Source organism: Fonsecaea multimorphosa (genome assembly GCF_000836435.1).
Source record: "Fonsecaea multimorphosa CBS 102226 unplaced genomic scaffold supercont1.39, whole genome shotgun sequence".
Classification (NCBI taxonomy): domain Eukaryota; kingdom Fungi; phylum Ascomycota; class Eurotiomycetes; order Chaetothyriales; family Herpotrichiellaceae; genus Fonsecaea; species Fonsecaea multimorphosa.
In genome coordinates this window covers 179,129-196,953 of record NW_015971673.1, presented here as the reverse complement: position 1 = coordinate 196,953, position 17,825 = coordinate 179,129, and the positions used below count along the sequence as shown (strand labels likewise).

Below are 17,825 nucleotides of genomic sequence, written 5' to 3'. Positions count from 1 at the left end.
GATGGCCATGAGCGATCGCTCAATGATTGATTGAGTCCGTCAGTCGGTCAGTTATGATTTCCTTTGTTCAGGTTCATTTGTACCTTGCGGATTCAAGGGGGCAGAGGAGAGCGGGACGGAGAGGAGAGGGGGAAGGGGCAGGAGCGCGAGAAACTCCGCTGCTGCGGCATTGGCAGCTCACTCCGGACGCCTGCGAGTACCTCGTACCTACCTAGGTACCTACCTAGGTACATGGTAGGCGTGCTAGGTGCCTAGTACCCTAAGATGCTCCCAAAAATGGCACCCCGCTCCCGATAAGTGAAAAGCTATTGCGAGTTAGTCACTAGTTTCTAGGCGTCGGACCCCGCGCCCTAAATGTCCTCCAGGTGTACCACCCCCTGAAAGGCCCTCGCCGATATCCCTAAAGCCCCAAAGTACCCCTCACACCCCTAGAGACACGCTTGAAGCCTCGAACACCATGGCACTCTAACGCCCCCCGGTTGCCTTCCCGCCTTAGCGTCCGTCTCGTGCAGGTATTGCTCAGGAACAGTTGGTCCTGGCTGGCCCGAGATAGGCCAACCGTTGCACAAGCTGGGGGCCGCTAGGTTCAGACAGGTGTGGGTGGTGTGGGCTTAATGCATGTGTGCATTGTGGAAATAAATAAACCAAGGAGAATGATAATTACATGCGACACACGGCACCAAAGGGGCGGTGTGCAATTATTTAGATGCGGACAAGAAAGAAAGCCGCCCTCGCGCTCCTTCTTCCTTCCCCCCTCCTCCTATATCTCTTCCTCTCTCCATCTCATTCCACCTGAATCCCCTTCGCACGCGACAGACACTCTTCCCCGACCGCACTGTTCCGTTCCTTTTGCTCCGTTTCAACATGCCGTCAAAGGACACGTTGATTTCTTGGGAAGGTGAGAGAGATTCGTCCCCGCAACGGTTCCAATGGAGATCGAGTCTCGGTCCTCTCTCTACACTGGAGCTTTTCTTGTGTTATCAATGCTGACCGTCGTCTCCTTTCGAATGCAACAGACTACCAGGGCTGTCTGAACGCCTACTGGGAGTGGGCGGAGAGCTATGATTCCAAGGTGAGTGGCCCTCTCACTGGGACCCCTCTTCTCCCGCAATGACCTCTTTACTCACGCCCATCTGATCTCCAGGACTGGGCTCGCTTGCGCAAGATCGTCGCCCCCACCGTCCGCATCGACTACCGCTCCTTCTTGAACAAACTCTGGGAAGCCATGCCCGCCGACGACTTCATCGCCATGATCTCGGACCCCAAGGTGCTGGGCGACCCGCGCCTGATGACCCAGCACTTCTGCGGTGCCAGCAAATGGGAGAAGGTCTCGGACACTGAGATCATCGGATACCACCAGCTCCGTGTCCCCCACCAAAAGTACACGGACGCCACCCGCACCAAGGTCCTGGTCAAGGGACACGCACACAGCAGCAACATGCACTGGTACAAGAAGGTCGACGGAGAGTGGAAGTTTGCCGGGTTGAACCCCAACATCAGATGGGGCGAGTACGATTTCGACAAAGTGTTTGAAGAGGGAAGAGAGGAGCTGGGAGATAGCGAGAAGGAGAAGATTGCAGGCGAGGTGGCCAAGGCCGCCGAAGGTATCCCTTCCAAGTAGGAGGAGGTATGTGCCTGAGGCTCTTCCCTGCGACGGAAGCATGTCTGGAGAATAACAGCAAGTGCCCACACAGACTCGGGGGGAAAAGTACAATACCTTACCTAGGATTACGACGGATATAGGATTGCTGTGAACGAATACATTGCAAGATTTATTTTCTGGAGACTCCACCGTTGAAAACTCGAAGAGCACGGACTTTGGACGACCTGCACGAGGATATTTTTATCACGGCACCACGGCCACATTCCTCGCAATTCGAAGGCTGGTGGACGGTGTTGTTCAGTTGGTGAGACTGACGGATCACGTGGACCCCCTTTTTGCCCGTCTGGCCTGCGATGCGTCGATATCGCAGATGAAAGCACCAGGCAACAGTGGCCTCAGTAAGCATCTTCTATTTGCTTTATTTCTTTCACTCGAAATAGACCGGATTCGTCAGGCCCAGCAATGTATCCGACGCATTCCGAATCTCGACTCTGATAAAGTCCATGTCGGGAGCCAAACTGTGCTGAACACGCTGCGCATTTTGAAGGGACACATTTTGGAAATAGCCCTTCTCGGAGACAAAGCAAGCATGTGCGGCTAATGATTCAAACCCGGTAGCAGAGAGACTTGCGTATGTATCAGCACCCAAGTCCGTCTTTGGGACGACATCCCCGATCTCTGCCCTCTTTCTACCGTCTCCGTAGACTAGCCCAAAGTCCATGTCCATCCCAGGCCCTTGGACCAGATATACCCGGCCGTTCCTGACGCCCTCGACAATACTCGCCTGGCTCTTGGCTCCCGTGACCCTCACAACGGTCGTGGGCAAGCCATTGACATCCGGCGGCCTGTGTGCATCGCTTCCTCCTAATGCGGTGAGCTTTTTACCTTTCACGAGCTCACCCTGCCAGAACTGCACTGCCGCTTCATCCCGGGGGTCAAACCGGCCGTTCCAGACTTCAATCGCATCATTGTGCTCCCAGTCCAACGTCCAATCGCACCTTGAACATTTTTCGAATGGGTGGTTGATCGAGACCAGACCGCCGGAACGGCGCACCTGAGTGGCCGCATCGACGAAGCCCGTGTCGCCCGTGGCATTGGTATACCTCCACTCCACCTGCTGCGCCCGCTCGAGTCCTATCGCTTGCCAATGGCCGTGTCGGGTGGTGACTTCAATCGCCCGGCCAATGAGCAGATCACTCGACGCATTCGCGGTCCGGGGGATGTGGCGCCCGATGTTGTTGTTCCCGGAATCGGTGTTGTGCTCGGAGAAGAAGATGAAATCGAGATTTTGGGAGATGGCGTGGGCCATGTGCTCGCTGGGTAGGTACCAGCCGTCAGAGTAGATGGTGTGCATGTGAAAGTCACCGCGGAGCCATTTCCACGGAGTGGAAAGTGGCTCTTTGTAGGTAGGAGCCAGTGAGGGACTCCAAGGGGTAGAGTCTAGGGGGGAGTAAGAGAGGGAGATGTCAAGTGTCCAGTCAATCCCCGAGCGGTTGGTTGCGTAAGGCCCCAGCACGACATTCCATGTTCCAGGGAGGAGAGGTCCAGCATTCTGGTTTCACAAAAGCATCATCATTAGGGGAGAAGTCTAGGGCTCTCAGGGGAATGGTCTCTCTTCTCCTTCTCCTCTGCCTCCTGTGGCTCTGCAAACTTACATATCCTGGCGTGGCATCGCTTCCAGAGATGGTGAAGTTGTTGCGCGACCCTCCCGACCAGCCTCGCGAGCCAGAAAACCCCGTCTCGCTATTGATAGGCGCGATACCGTGAGGATCAAAGACACCTAGGTCGAGTGCATTGCCCGCGCCCTTGAACGAGTAATTCTGTACAACGGAGATGGATGTCACCTCGGCGGAGACGTTGAAGGGCACGTAGACGAAACTGAAGAGCTGGTCTGGCGGGATGTGCCCTGTCAAGGTCAAGTTGGTGGGCGCCCGAGGGGCCGGCTGAGTGTTATCCACATGGTGTGTCTGTGTCGATGTGAAGATGATGGACGAGTAGAAGCAGACAATCAGACCTTTGATTGTTCCCAAGATGCTGGATGAAGTGGCCATGTCGTATGCGCAGGTCGGTAGACACGACTTGACCACTTCCCTCTTTTCAACCCCCAGTTCAAACCCTGAGAACCTGCACAGAAAGCTGTGAAGTCGAGCTGGATGATCTGCACTCCACGTGTCTCTCTCCACAATCAACCATTGGAGAAGGCATAGGAGCAGGATACTGGGAAGATATCAGACCTCTGGCACCAGCAACATCTTGCCGAGACTGTTGCAGGAACCATCATGATGGAGAGCTGGTTGGCAGGTGAAAGATACCTGGCGACCTAGATAGGAACAAGTTGTAAGACCAGACTGTGTGGGGGAACTTTGGTTGCCATCACGCCTCTCCAGCCTCTCATTCACCATTATTACATACCATCCTCTTCTGTCAAACGATTGGCCTTATCCAGCCTAAGCCTTACAACCGCCCGCAGTTCGGAAATGTCGCCGAAACCACCTAGTAAATATAGGCAGCGGACACGGCTGCAGAACGGCAAGCATTTACCGAGCGGCGTATGACCGATGGCGGCGATTTCGACGGCGATTTCGTAAAAGGGCCAACTAGAGTTAGCTATATAAAATATACGACGACGAGGTTTGAATGCGAATATGATTGGGTAAATTAAATGACTAGGTAGCTAGATGCAAACTCGCCCTAGTACGAATTCGCCGTCGCATTCGCCGACCAGAGTCACTCCCGCGGAAAGGGAGCCTAGGGAGCCCATCAAAAAGAGGGGAATTGGATACTTGACTCACAACTGCTGCGAGGCTTCACTACCGAGTATCGGTCTCATTACATGCCCGCCGCCATGGATCATACTCAGACACTCGCCGACCTCTGCGACGTGTTCTACGTCGGTGGTCAATATATCCAGGATGATCGAGGAACCCATATGACGGGACAAATATGCGTACGACGATATGGAAAGAAAGTCGACAACCGACCGGCAATCATCTATATCCACGGAGCTGCGCAGACGGGCACTCATTATGAATTCACACCAGACGGCCGTCCTGGGATCGCCTTGCTCCAGGCGGAGGAAGGCTGGGAATGCTATGTCGTCGACCAGCCCGGCGTGGGAAGGTCGCGATATCATGCCCACGACATGGGAGAACTGACTCAATATACGGTGGAGGAACTGGAGGAGTGTTTCACATCACCTCCGCATGATCTATATCCTCAGGCGAAACTGCTTACCCAATGGCCAGGCACCGGCAAGAGGGGGGATGCCTTCTTCGACGCCTTCTATGCCAGCCAGGTCGGACACAGAGCAAAGTATCGAGATGTGGAACGGTCCTTTCGTCCTCTGGCCAAGGACCTCTTCGCTCGCACAGGGCCGGCCTTTTTGGTGACTCATTCGCAAGCAGGGCTTATAGGCTGGCATATCGCCGACGAGTGTCCCGACATGGTCAGAGGCATTGTGGCTTTGGAGCCGAATGGGCCGCCGTTCATCTACCCAGGTATGCCAAAGTTCTACACCAGGACCCAAGTTATCCAGCCGGGGTTCTGTGTCCGCCCCTTTGGCATCACGGCAACTCCATTGACCTACGATCCGCCTCTGCCCGACGGTGCCAAAGGACTGGAATTCACACGAGACTCGGAAGAGACCCATGACAAGGCCCGTGTACCGGGGGCGCGGCTGACGGCGCCTGCACCCAAGCTGGTCAACCTGGCTTCCATTCCTGTTGTTGTGGTGACGGCTGAAGCATCCTACCACGCGACGTATGATCATCACACAGTCCTGTTCCTCCAAGATACCGGAGTGCCCGTCGAGCATGTGTATCTCGCCGATCGAGGAATACGCGGCAACGGCCATCTCTTGGCCATTGAGAAGAATAACAAGGAGGTTCAGCAGTTCATCAGTCAGTGGCTGAATGAGACAATGGCAAAGAATGCGGCGAAATAGACGGTACGGGGCTGCTAGAGAAAGGACAGGCGCTCTCATCTGCCAATGTGAAAAAAAGAAAATGCACCAGGGAGGGTAGCTCTGCCTTGTCAAACGTTCCCATCTCCTGCATTTGCCCTGGATGTAGAGGCCCCCGTGGCTGTAATTACAGACCTCTCTGCGCTTTATTTAGGCCGACTTCTACGCCCACTCGCGTGGTTCGGGGGCCTGATTGACATACTTGGGGCCTGATCGGCCATATTCTGGTCGCCGTCACATATGCTCTCTTCTCCGCACACTGTCCTCTCCGCCCAGATGCTGTAGTAGCTGCCTTGAAGCCTACGATGTCTCAGACTTTTGCAGCTGGCACGAGGTCTTCGCTTACCGATGTCAATGAATTCATGAAGCATGAATACGACTTCCTGATCATTGGTGGCGGCACTGCTGGCCTTGTCCTGGCGAACAGACTCAGCAATGACCCTCGCTTCACTGTCGGCGTCCTGGAAGCAGGAGCAGATCATCTGGATGACTCAGTGGTTGATGCCCCCGCTATGGCAATAGCGATGACCGGAGACGAAAATTATGACTGGCACTTTGTCACTTGCCCCCAGGGGCCCAAGGGGTTTCAATGCCATCTGCCACGGGGGAAAATGCTCGGCGGATCAAGTGGGATCAATTGGATGGTCTATACACGGCCTTCACGTCAGGACTTGGACGATTGGGCTTCCCTAGTGGGAGATCCGTCTTGGGCAGCCGCCAATATGCAGAAGTATCTGTTGAGGCATCAGACCCTGGAACTGCTGGACGACGCTCTTACCGAACGCACCGGCATCGCCTGTCTTGCAGAGAACCACGGCCTTGACGGACCTATCCATACTAGCTTCAACACCTTGCCTCTGATGCCTCTCGAGGAAGCTGTATACTATGCTGGCATCAAAGCTAGCGGCCTTCATGCCCCGTTGGTCGATCCCTGGGCTGGGGACCACCTCGGATTTTATCGCAGCCTGGGCACCGTATATCGCTCGGGATTGAACAAAGGTAAGAGGAGTTATGCTGCCAGGTCGTACCTGGAACCGGTGCTTGACCGCCCGAATCTGCATGTTCTTTGCAACGCCCATGTGACCAAGATACAGCTGCACGGAAACCGGGCCGTGGGTGCAGAATTTGACCATCGGGCAAAGCACTACAACGTCAGAGCCAAGCGAGAAGTGCTTCTTTGTGCCGGTGCTCTGTCGTCTCCGCACCTTCTCCAGCTCTCAGGGATAGGAAATCGCGAGTTGCTCGAAAGAGCCGGCATCGAGTGTCAGGTCGAGTCGCCGCAGGTTGGTGAGAATTTGCAGGATCACCCAGCCATGGTTGTTTCCTATGAACTGAAGCGAGGGGTCCTCTCTGCGGACGTGATGAAAGATGAAAAGATCCAGCACGCGGCTCTGGAGGAGTATCGCATGCATGGGACCGGCCCTTTGGCGAGCATTAGCAGCATCCAAGGCTTCGCTCCTGTCCTGCCATGGCTGAATGACGATGACATCGACGAGATCAATCAGAGTGTCGAGTCACAATCGGGAATGTCTTCATTCCAAAAGGCCCAGCAGCAGCATGTTCTCCAGCAGATCAAGAACGCTCAGTCGGCGTTTATCCATGTATCGCCAGCACCCGTCACTGTGGACTGCGATCCGGAAGGAGGATATGCAGACCAGTCGAAGGTATTCGTCAAGACGCTCCCAGAAGGAGCGCCGCACGGATTTGGGTTCGCTGTTGGCTTGCAATACACTTTTGCACGAGGCTGGGTTCATGCCGTATCCAACGATCCATACGCCCAGCCCCAAATCAACCAAAACATGCTCGGGCACCCAGCCGATGTCGTCACGGCGTCTGCTGCTCTAGCATTTATCCAGAGCCTTGTTGACACCCCGCCGTTGAAGGATTTGATCGCCCGACGCACGTACCCTCGTGAAGCGGACTATGATCTCCACAAGCAGGAAGATCGGCGCGAGCATGCCAAGGGGGTCTGGGCGTCCCAGTACCATCTCTGTGGGAGCTGTGCAATGGGCGAAGTGGTGGACACGAGGCTCAGGTTCAAAGGCGTCGACGGCCTGAGGGTCGTGGATGCGAGCATTTTCCCGAATCATGTCTCTGGCAACATCCAGAGTAGCGTGTACATGGTCGCGGAGAAGGCGGCGGATATGATTCTGGAAGAAAGCCCGGATTGACCGAAACGTAGGAGTTATGTATTGCTGAGAAAGATAATACAGCTTCGGCGACCCACCATCTCAATGGTCCATAGAGTTCTCCAGGTACATCCAAGATTTCCTAAATCAAATGTGCGGCGAGAAGTCAAGATCAAATCCAATGCGGAAGGCCTGAAATAAGTCCTCCATAACGAACCTAGTACAATTTGCTCATTCGCAGTTCCTCGAAAGCGATGCTTGTGTAAAAACCATCCGTCAGTATGGCTTCATAAAGTGGACAATATCTGACACTCCAGCTCTCCATCTGGGGTACAATACACAAATCCTCATCATGTCGGACCGGGCTACTCTACCGATTTACATCGTTAATCCAACCACCAAGCATACACACACGGCGATATTACTTCACGGACAGGGAGACAACGGAGCAGATTTCGCAGAGGAGCTTTTATGTTCTTCCAGCTTCTCCGAGGGAAGAGCTGGCGGCGACAGCGAGAAGACACTACCGGCGCTGTTCCCTTCATGGCGCTGGGTCTTTCCTTCAGCGCCTTCTCGATGGAGCAGAGTCTTTGAAGAGGAGCTCTCCGCGTGGTTTGACGCGCCTTCGCTGTCCGATCCCACTTTTATGGAAGACCTGCAGATGGATGGGATCAGAGAATCGGTGCTTGACATCAGCAGAATCCTGCACGACGAGGCGTCCAGGCTTGGGGGAGCTTCACAAAACATCGTCCTCGGCGGCATCAGTCAAGGCGCTGCCGTGGGATTGTGGGCACTGCTCTATCACGGTCGGGAAGCGCCATGCAGCAAGCTTGGAGGGTTTGTGGGAGCAAGTTGCTGGCTTCCGTTCTCCTCTTACATCGAAAGGGTTTTGTGCAATACCGACGTCGGGCAGTTAACAACAGATCCCCCCGTGCCAACAACGACCACAACAACCTCCCTGGACTTCGTGAATTCCATGTTCAAAGCTACCAAATCGTCTCTTGCAAGCCACAGCCACGACGGACCTCATCCCTTGTTGTCGACGCCAGTCTTTCTCGGACACGGTACGGATGACGCTTATGTCGACATCAGCTTGGGCCGTCACGCGAGAGATGTTTTGACAAGGGTGGGCTTCTTCGAGGTGATGTGGAAGGAATATGTCGGCGCTGAGCAGGAAGGGCATTGGTTCAAAGAGCCTGAACAGGTCGACGATATTGTCCAATTTCTTAGAACTGTCGACACTGGGCAACCTTTTTCAACTTAGATACAAGATATCTTAGATACATCGAGGCACACGTCAGCAGTCCCGCATGTACAGGTACCTACAGGTACGAGTGAGTAGAATTGGCAAAGGCCGCGCACGTGGTTTCCGCACATTTAAAAACCAAGCACTCGTTCTGAACTAGTAATTTCACACAACAAAAAAAGAGATCCCGCAAAACCCCTGGTTCAAAAAAACCACAAAAAATAAAAAAAATATACCCTGATAGGGAGTTCATCTCTCCTGACCCAGAATCGAACTAGGGACCTTTCGGTTTCAATTAACCAATTACAGCCGAACGTGATGAACCAACTACACCATCAGGAGGTCAAGTCGAGGTGACTTGATGGCAGTTATTTGGGAAAACAAAAATATATTCTTTATTTCTCACGGGTAGTTCGGAGAGCTCGGGATTGGGCCGGCAGCACCCCTTGTCGGCGGAGAACCACCCAGCCTTTCAAATGTCTGCAGTGACCAGATCCGAAGACGGAGATTCCTTCTGGAGCGCCAGGGCGGCCGACATCAGGACACCTCAGCGGTCTCCTTCTTATTGCGTTTATGGACAATTCAACGCTCGTGAAGAGGAAGCGCACGAGTAATGCATCCCGAGTCTCATGGGCTCGCCGCTCGAGGTTCGTCGCCATCCTTACCCTCCCGCTCCCTATTACTGTACAGATCTGACGGCTGCTGGCAGATGACCATGGGCTATCATTGAGCAGGCTACCCCTCGATCTCCTCCATGCAGAACTACAGAGACGACAGGATGCACCCGCGAAGCCGGCATGCGGCTCAGAGGGAAGACGGGGGACCTACAATACGGGAATCCACGTCTTTGCTCTCTTCCTGATCCTGGTACTGAGCACGCTGGGTATGTCGAGGCCGCGTCACGCCCCCTTGGAAAAGAACATCAATGTTGACAATTCGCACAGCATGCTCCTTTCCCATCGTTGCCCGCCGCTTCCCCAAACTCCCTATTCCGCACCGCTTCCTCTTCCTCTCGCGGCATTTCGGCACAGGTGTCCTCATTGCGACGGCGTTCGTCCACCTTCTCCCGACGGCGTTTATTGCCATGACCGATCCTTGTCTGCCGGACTTTTGGATAAAGACATACCCGCAAATGCCCGGGTTGATTGCCATGTTGTCGGTTTTCATGGTGGTGGGGATTGAAATGTTCTTTCAAAGCAAAGGCGCGGGTCACAGTCACGGAAACGAATTCGAAAAGATGCCCCAGGAAGAGTCCACGGGAGAAGGAAGATCGTCGCTTTATGGCAACGGCCATATCCCATCAGACCGCCAGCATGTGCCAACGACGCCGTATACAGATGCATCACCGGAACCGCGCCATTCCGCGTCCAGCGACTCAGATTTGGAGCTCGACGATCTTGATCCAGCCGCCGAGGACGAATCTGCGACGTTAAGCAACCCTCACCGGCGCAAAGTCTCCCAGCATGAAAACCACTTCCATCATCGCCGCTCTCCCAAAGACGACGAGAACCCGCAGCGTCTCTTCCTCCAATGCTTGCTCCTCGAAGCAGGCATCCTCTTCCACAGCATCTTCATCGGCATGGCCGTCTCGGTCGCGCAGGGCACGCAGTTTGCCGTCCTGCTCATCGCAATTTGCTTCCATCAAACATTTGAAGGATTTGCGCTCGGCTCGCGCATTGCTGCACTCATACCCACCTTATTTGATGCTTCTTCACCCAAACCCTGGCTCATGGCACTCGCGTATGGAGCGACAACGCCCATTGGCCAGGCTATGGGGATCGTCTTACACTCCTTGTATGACCCCGCGAGTAAGGTGGGACTGTTGATGGTCGGAATCACGAATGCAATCTCCAGTGGACTGTTGCTCTTTGCTGGGCTGGTGCAACTGATTGCAGAGGACTTTTTGAGTGAAAAGAGCTACGAGTCTCTGACCGGCTGGCGAAGGATAGAAGCGTGTCTCGCGGTGGGCTTGGGAGGCCTGCTGATGGCGTTTGTGGGAGCTTTTGCCTAAATCGTGCGTGATGGTATAGTTGAGCGACTGCAGATGAATTTATCTGAAATGTATTTGAATTTCACCCAATTCTGTGTATCCTCAAACGAGAGGATCGCCATTCTTTGCTTCCCAATAGGACTTATGCTGGAAGGTAAACGAGGCGGACCTCAAAAGGTTGACGGGCGGTGCGTCATCTTGCAGCAACACCCCAGAACGCGCTCGGCTCACCTGATGAGGAACCCAAAACATTCAACTCACCTGATTGCTATTATTTCGACCATATCTTTCGGTCGTCGCCTTCGACTCTCATCCTCGTGGATTCTTCTTCTTCCCCAGAACAAGACTAATACTCAGCATTCCCTGAACGTCCTTCGGACTTTCGTCTCTACAAAACCCTAGAACTACCTCTCTTACAAACCAACATCAGCGATGGCCTACGTTCCAGGCCTCACGCTCCCTGCGTCTGTCTTCTCCAATGCCCCCGTTTCGATCCTCCTCCCCCTCGGACTCGGCTTGGGATCCGGCCTTGTCTCCCAGCCTGGCAAACTAAGTCCCAAGAGGTTCTCAGACCCAGCTGCCACAGACTTAGGAAAGTTCAGAAGCGCGCAAGACCAGTACAAGGCTCTCAAGCAGCCTCCCTACAGACCACCTCCGTGGGTGTTCGCGCCAGCCTGGTCCGCCCTTTATTTAGTGATGGGATATGCGGCGCACCGTGTCTGGACGATCGGATTGGCATCCCCAAATCCGCAGACGGTCGAACACGCAAGGAGAGGGGCGACATTGTACACACTACAACTGGGGCTGAACCTCATCTGGATGCCTCTGTTCTTTGGGTTGGGCAGGCCTATTGAGGCCATGCTCGACGTGGTGACCCTGACTGGCACTGTGGGTTACATGACCTATGTCTGGCACAAGGTGGACAAGACGGCCGCGTACCTGATGGCGCCATATCTCGCGTGGCTGGGCTTTGCGACGTATTTGACCGGTGGGACTGGCTATCTCAATGGATGGACAATCAAGCAGGAAGCCGAGACCCAGCAAGAGGCCGAAAAGAAGGATTCGTGATACCGATCGGTACTTCTCACATCGTGGGGAGCCTTTGAGTCGGGATATCGGCAGCAACCCTCATCGCACAACCTTGATGGCGTGAGAGGCAAGTCATTGAACACTATCAATGCCATTACGGCGAAATCGGCGAGTGAAAAAGAACTGTTTTCGGCGTTTTAACGAAATCGATCTCCGTTGGGGAGCAGTCAGTTAGTAGCCCTGACATCGCACCACTCGATAACAGGCCAGACTCTAAGCGTATATACCCTTCAATAATTGGGCGATAATTATGAAATCATAGCTTTCACTCTAGGAGTCCTCTTTTGCTCAGTACATGCATGGTCCAACGTCCCCGGCTTAGGATCTTGAAATACGACCTTTTGAAATGGGTTTGCCGGATTTTTCGCCTGCCTACCTTCCCCAATGGCAAATCGACTTGCCCCAGAGTCTGATGCTCGTTGTGACGGTGAGTTTTGATAACACCTTTCTTGCGCCAAAATGAAGCGGTATTTGAGCGAGCCTGTCGCGGTGGTATGATTGTCCCTCCAGTTCTGTATATACACGGACCTCAAGCCACAGACCACCATCTTAGAGGCGGATTAGCCTTGCCCCTTGCGGACACCCCTGGTTTATATGGTTCATTTGCAGCGTTGAAGATGTCGCTCTGAAGAAAGTCAATGTGGCTCATGGGAGGACTCTGACTTCCACGCAAGACGCAGGGCAGTCTCCGCAGAGGCCAACCTCAGAGGGCGGCGATAATGGCCAGATGTTGTGCGTTAACATCTCTGCCAATCGACGAAGGGCTTTGAGTCTGCCGAAGCAAAGTGATACGTTGAGGCTGGATTGCGCGTCAGGTGGACTGGGGCAAGGTTGGTGTTGTCCAAGGATTCATTGGTAGGTGATTGGGACATGCATGATGCTGCAGATGTCACCCACTTGTGATTGGTGAAGCAGTGGTCCCTGTGGCGACCATCCCTTGTTGATTTTAGGCAGAGGCCTGACACTGGCGAGCTATAAAATCCCAACGACAGACCCCTTCAAGTGTCTGATCGTCGATACCTATCCCAAACACCCGGCCGACACAAAAGAAATTCACGAGGTGCCGAAACACAATAATGTCGGTTACACAGGGGACTTGTAGGTAGGATTTCGATGGCCGACATACCTCTCTGACTGGTGAACAGGGAATACCGGCGAGCAGATTCGGTCGCACAAGCTTGCATGTTCGATCATCAACTTTCACGATACGGCGGACGCTGTCTTGGACGACTCAGAGCTTGATCTACTCGAAAGCTTCACGAACGATCCCTCGACGGAAAATCGAGACAGGATCTTGAGAGCCAAAGGCTGGGCAGATCAGCCTGGCCAACGGCGCGGAAGTAAGGCGGCGGAGAACGGGAGCCTCGTTGGCCATCTGATCTCCAGGTACGGGAGCGAGGAACCTGCATTGGACGACCGGGACTGGGAGCTTCTTACTGAGTGGTTCGGAAAGGGAATGCCCACGGGTGAGCATGTCCAGCGTTAAGCACGACTTCAGTGGGACCGCTGGCTTGGGAGCAGTATAAGCATGTACCTCGTAGTCAAATGATATCTGAGGAATCAATCCACCATAACACCCTCAGCACCGGCGTGGATAACACTCTCAACAACGAAAGGCGGAGATGCCAAGCCATATCACGTGATACGGATCCCTCCTCCCTCCCACCCAGCAACCAATCATGGCACTTTCCCGGCCAACTGCGCCTCCCGCTCAGGTCGCCTGCGCCTGAGGAGGGTTTCACGCCGCGATTCGTCGTTCATCCAACTCCTCCTCATCTCGTCCATCAACAGCACTTGGTGCTGCATTGCGATACCAGCGTGCAACCAAACTCCTTTGCTTCAGAATCTTGTAAGCCCAATACCTCTGCTCTTCCTACCATCGCGCCATCCATCATCACTCTGCCGCCCACGCTTTTGCGGCCACTTTACTTTGACCATTTTCCAGTTCCCGATTGTCTCTCGGACGCTGGGTCAGAGTCCACCTTCTTACCAATTCCACTTATATACTGTTACCATTTGCTGGCCTGCATTCTTCTTTCTTCTCAGATAGGCGCCACTCGATGCCTGCGAGCTTTCTTCCTTCTTTGACCTTGGCCTACCCTCATTTCTCAATGTCGTCCTCCAATTCATTGTCCCCTCACTCATGTCTAACCTCTGTCATGTTTACTCTTAGCTCTCCTACCTCGAAACCTCGGCCACTCGAAGACGACATTACCTAAATCGACTTTGTCTCGCTGCGCTCTAGATCCGCAAATGAGATAGCGCGTTGGTGGGTTTCACCAAAGTCGGTTTGTTATCCAGACGCACAAGGACTATTCACACCAAGGCGCGAAGCTTCGGAACAACATGAATCCATACGAGGCTTATGGCTCTCCTACCAATGACAGATCGCCGCCTAGATACCGTGGAAGGGACGAGTCGTATGACCGAAACGACTCGTACAGACGAAGATCTCCTGGTAAGTGAGGCCACGACCCTTCCTATCCATGGCTAACCGACTACACAGTAGTGAACGACCGACGCCGGCCTGCTCCTCGCAACCGCTCACGGTCCCCCGTAGCTATTGATCGTTATCAACCAGACCGAGAAAGAGACCGAGACCGAGAGCGCAACACGCGCGATGACTACTATGAGGGCGCCAGACCTGCCGCAAGAGACGCAAGAGATACGAGAGATGCAAGAGAGCGGGATGATCGTAGAAGAGCACCTTCGCCTACTGCCGCAAACATCGATCGATACGTCCCAGGTCAAGATTCCAGCAAGCCTGCTGTCAAGGTCAATCCTCTCGCCAACCCTCTGGCTCTAGATACGCAAGCAGGTTTCAGCTTCTTCGCAGATTGGTGGCGATTTGAGCAACAAGTCAAAGAAGAGAAAGAACGAGCCAAGCATGGCGGCAGACGACCTTCCGACCGTGTCAAGGGTGAACGTGAGGCGAAAGAAGACCGCGAGAAAGAGCGAGCTCAAATCCAGCAGGCTTACGACCAGTATAAACAAGATTTCCAGGTAAAGATGGCCAGGCAATTTGTCCAGCAGCACAAGGGAGAAGAATGGTTCAAAGAACGATACGTCCCAGAAGTACGAGACCCGATTCGCAAGCGTCTCATGGAATCTCGAGAACCCGGGTTCGAACAATGGGTCAAAGACCTGGAAACGGGAGTTTTCGATGAATTCACACTCGAGGGGATCTACAAGAACGATAGCGACGGGGCCGGCGGAATGGTGGAGAAGGAAGAAGGCGAAGCCGTTGGTGGCGGTGAAGTCCTCGGCGTGCTCGACCTCGTCCCTGCCAAAGGCGGTGATCTGAAAGACGAATCTGTTCAGCAACCCGCTCTGCTCATCAAGACACTTGCACCCAACGTCGGCCGCGACCGCATTGAGGAGTTCTGCAAAGAGCATTTGGGAGAGGAGGCGGGGGGTTTCAAGGGTTTATCGCTGAGCGACCCCAATCCGGCAAAGAAATTCCATCGTATCGGCTGGATCATGTTGAACCCCGCCCCGGAAGAGGACGGCGATGTCATGCAGGACATTGAGCGGGGTGATGGCCGGGACGAGGATGGTGAAGAGGGCGAAGAGAAGCCACAGCCGGAGAAAATCAGCTCTGCTCAAAAAGCTCTCGATCTTATCAATGGCAAGACCATCACTGATGCGGTCAGAGGCGACTTTACCTGTCATGTGGGTATCCACAATGCACCGAGCGCGCCGCGGAAGAAGGCTCTTTGGGATTTGTTCTCGGCGCCGGAACGAGTCGAGCGCGATCACGAACTTGCGAGACGACTGGTCGCGAGACTCGACGCCGAACTGGGCAAGGATGAGCATTCCGGCGCTTTGGCCAAGATTGATGCTCGAGTGGAGCAGATGAGAAATCAAGGACTTCTACAGCCTCCGCCGAAACCCAAAAAGCCAAATTTTGAAGACAATGATGACGAGATCAAGTTCGAAGAGGAGGGCGAAGAAGGTGAAGAGGAAGAAGATGAACAGGACGACGAAGAATTATTGGTCGTCAAAAAGAAGCTGGATCTGATGGTTGAATACCTTCGACGAGTCTTCAACTTCTGCCTGTTTTGTGTCTTCGAATCCGATTCAGTCCATGAGTTGGTCCGCAAGTGCCCGGGCGGCCATCTTCGAAGACCGAGAGCTGGGTTGAGCTCGGCGGCCAAGGCAGCGGCTAGGGCGAGCGCGCTCGGCGAGCCATTCCCCGGCAAGAAGAAAGATGGTCAGAATGGCATGGATGATGAGCCACAAAGCCCTGTTCAAGAGCGTCGCCCTCAGAAGTTCAACAAAAACGACCAGCAGCTGCTTCGAGCCTTCAACTGGGTCAAGACTTTTGAGGAGAAGGTCCTGCAGATTCTAGAACCTGAATACGTGGATTTGAAGAAAATCGGAGGCAAGCCTGTTGATGAGGCGTTGGATGAAGAGCTGGCAAAGTTTGTCAAGCAAGAGGACGAGGCCAAATTTCGATGTCGGGTGCCCGAATGCACCAAGCTGTTCAAAGCAGAGCATTTCTGGCGGAAGCATGTGGAGAAGAGACACGAAGAGTGGTATCTGGCTCTCAAGAACGACGTAAGTTGTCTATTCCTTCCTCCACCGATACCGACCACTGACAATCGCAGCTTCAACTTGTCAACACATACGTTCTGGACCCGTCGCATATTGCCCCGTCCCGGTCAGATGCCAACTCTAACGGACACTTCCCTCTCCCTCAGAACCATCATCTCAATAACGGCACTCCTCGTGGTTTCAGCCTTCAGAATATCGGCATGAACATGATGAACTTTGGCCAGAATGCCATGATGAACGTGCAGAATGTCCATGGGCCACTCGTGCCCGGGGTCAACTTCAACACCGAAGGTATGAATGGAAGTGGAGGACATACTGGCGGCCCCATTCGACGCGGCGGGAACAGATACGGCAATCGACCCGGACCATATGACCGAAATCAACGCGGTAGCCAACGTGGCTATAATAATATGGGTGGCATGCTGCGAGGCAACCTTGTCCCCGGTCTCACCCCCGGGTTCATTGCCCAGGGCGGAGGCGGAGGCGGAGGCAAATGGGGAGATGGCGCTGGTGGCGGTATGAACGCCATGGGACCAAGAGAGGCGACTCAGGGGAGAAGCCTTAAAAGCTACGAGGATCTTGACGCCCAGCCCAACAGTGGCGGAGGCAACACTGGAGCGGCGGCGGCGGGACAGGCCGGTGGGGGTGCAGAGCTGGACTACTAATGTTGACGTGATATGGCTGGAAGCGAAGAAGGCACCTCTACGTCGCGCGTTTGTACGAGGTAGGGGGAGGCGGACATGCTGAAGTGGCGCACGCCATGTTTTAAAAGAAACACAAAGTCCTCGACAGTCAAGGGCATGCTGGGATGGAGCTTTGGAGCTTGGGGATATTGCCATGGAACAAAAATCGCCTTCCTTGTCATTGTCTGAACACAGCATTTTCCAGTAGCAAACAGATCAAAAAAGAAAGACCAACCCAAACATGAGCCAAATCGAAAGAAACAATGAAACTATTGGTGGTGTCCCTTCCAATCGAAGTTCTCACGAGTTTGTCCGTCCAATGCGTGTCTGCGTCAGCCGCTGCAGATCATCTATATACATGGTTGACACGATTCCTTCCGACAGTTCCTCGAGACGATTGTCCGTCGGACCCAGAGGAGTGTTGACCGCCTTATGTACTTTGGTCTGGGAGCACGCTGGAAAATCCGAGAGCAGGGTAGATAGATACCTCGCCCAACCACATTTTCCGCTAGCCGAGAATTGATTTGTATATGGTTGGGTTGGGAAGGGCGTCGCACTGGACCCGGC

At 54.0% G+C, this 17,825-nt stretch overlaps 9 protein-coding genes and 1 non-coding gene across 10 annotated transcripts; 8 read left to right on the top strand and 2 right to left on the bottom strand.

Annotated features, from left to right (window-relative positions):
* Nucleotides 1-864: 864 nt before the first annotated feature.
* On the top strand, nt 865-1,621 carry Z520_11509 (scytalone dehydratase; the record flags this gene model as incomplete). Its single annotated transcript, XM_016781997.1, has 3 exons — nt 865-898; nt 1,017-1,072; nt 1,145-1,621. 3 exons carry the CDS (start codon nt 865-867, stop codon nt 1,619-1,621), a joined length of 567 nt encoding a protein of 188 aa, XP_016626968.1.
* Nucleotides 1,622-2,030: 409 nt separating this feature from the next.
* Z520_11508 (uncharacterized protein) lies at nt 2,031-3,654 on the bottom strand (the record flags this gene model as incomplete). The annotated part of the gene is made up of 2 exons (XM_016781996.1): nt 2,031-3,155; nt 3,259-3,654. The coding sequence occupies 2 exons, from the start codon at nt 3,652-3,654 to the stop codon at nt 2,031-2,033; spliced, it is 1,521 nt and encodes a 506-aa protein (XP_016626967.1).
* A 794-nt stretch (nt 3,655-4,448) lies between these two features.
* On the top strand, nt 4,449-5,546 carry Z520_11507 (uncharacterized protein; the record flags this gene model as incomplete). Its single annotated transcript, XM_016781995.1, has 1 exon — nt 4,449-5,546. One exon carries the CDS (start codon nt 4,449-4,451, stop codon nt 5,544-5,546), a length of 1,098 nt encoding a protein of 365 aa, XP_016626966.1.
* Nucleotides 5,547-5,869: 323 nt separating this feature from the next.
* On the top strand, nt 5,870-7,735 carry Z520_11506 (uncharacterized protein; the record flags this gene model as incomplete). The annotated part of the gene is made up of 1 exon (XM_016781994.1): nt 5,870-7,735. One exon carries the CDS (start codon nt 5,870-5,872, stop codon nt 7,733-7,735), a length of 1,866 nt encoding a protein of 621 aa, XP_016626965.1.
* Nucleotides 7,736-8,045: 310 nt separating this feature from the next.
* Z520_11505 (uncharacterized protein) lies at nt 8,046-8,957 on the top strand (the record flags this gene model as incomplete). Its single annotated transcript, XM_016781993.1, has 1 exon — nt 8,046-8,957. The coding sequence occupies one exon, from the start codon at nt 8,046-8,048 to the stop codon at nt 8,955-8,957; it is 912 nt and encodes a 303-aa protein (XP_016626964.1).
* Nucleotides 8,958-9,193: 236 nt separating this feature from the next.
* Z520_11504 lies at nt 9,194-9,281 on the bottom strand. The gene has a single exon. It is a non-coding gene; the product is annotated as a tRNA-Tyr (tRNA).
* Nucleotides 9,282-9,552: 271 nt separating this feature from the next.
* Nucleotides 9,553-10,950, top strand: Z520_11503 (uncharacterized protein; the record flags this gene model as incomplete). Its single annotated transcript, XM_016781992.1, has 3 exons — nt 9,553-9,586; nt 9,649-9,822; nt 9,884-10,950. The coding sequence occupies 3 exons, from the start codon at nt 9,553-9,555 to the stop codon at nt 10,948-10,950; spliced, it is 1,275 nt and encodes a 424-aa protein (XP_016626963.1).
* A 411-nt stretch (nt 10,951-11,361) lies between these two features.
* Z520_11502 (uncharacterized protein) lies at nt 11,362-11,997 on the top strand (the record flags this gene model as incomplete). Its single annotated transcript, XM_016781991.1, has 1 exon — nt 11,362-11,997. One exon carries the CDS (start codon nt 11,362-11,364, stop codon nt 11,995-11,997), a length of 636 nt encoding a protein of 211 aa, XP_016626962.1.
* Nucleotides 11,998-13,094: 1,097 nt separating this feature from the next.
* On the top strand, nt 13,095-13,504 carry Z520_11501 (uncharacterized protein; the record flags this gene model as incomplete). Its single annotated transcript, XM_016781990.1, has 2 exons — nt 13,095-13,116; nt 13,164-13,504. The coding sequence occupies 2 exons, from the start codon at nt 13,095-13,097 to the stop codon at nt 13,502-13,504; spliced, it is 363 nt and encodes a 120-aa protein (XP_016626961.1).
* Nucleotides 13,505-14,364: 860 nt separating this feature from the next.
* On the top strand, nt 14,365-17,240 carry Z520_11500 (uncharacterized protein; the record flags this gene model as incomplete). Its single annotated transcript, XM_016781989.1, has 3 exons — nt 14,365-14,476; nt 14,525-16,578; nt 16,629-17,240. The coding sequence occupies 3 exons, from the start codon at nt 14,365-14,367 to the stop codon at nt 17,238-17,240; spliced, it is 2,778 nt and encodes a 925-aa protein (XP_016626960.1).
* Nucleotides 17,241-17,825: the final 585 nt, after the last annotated feature.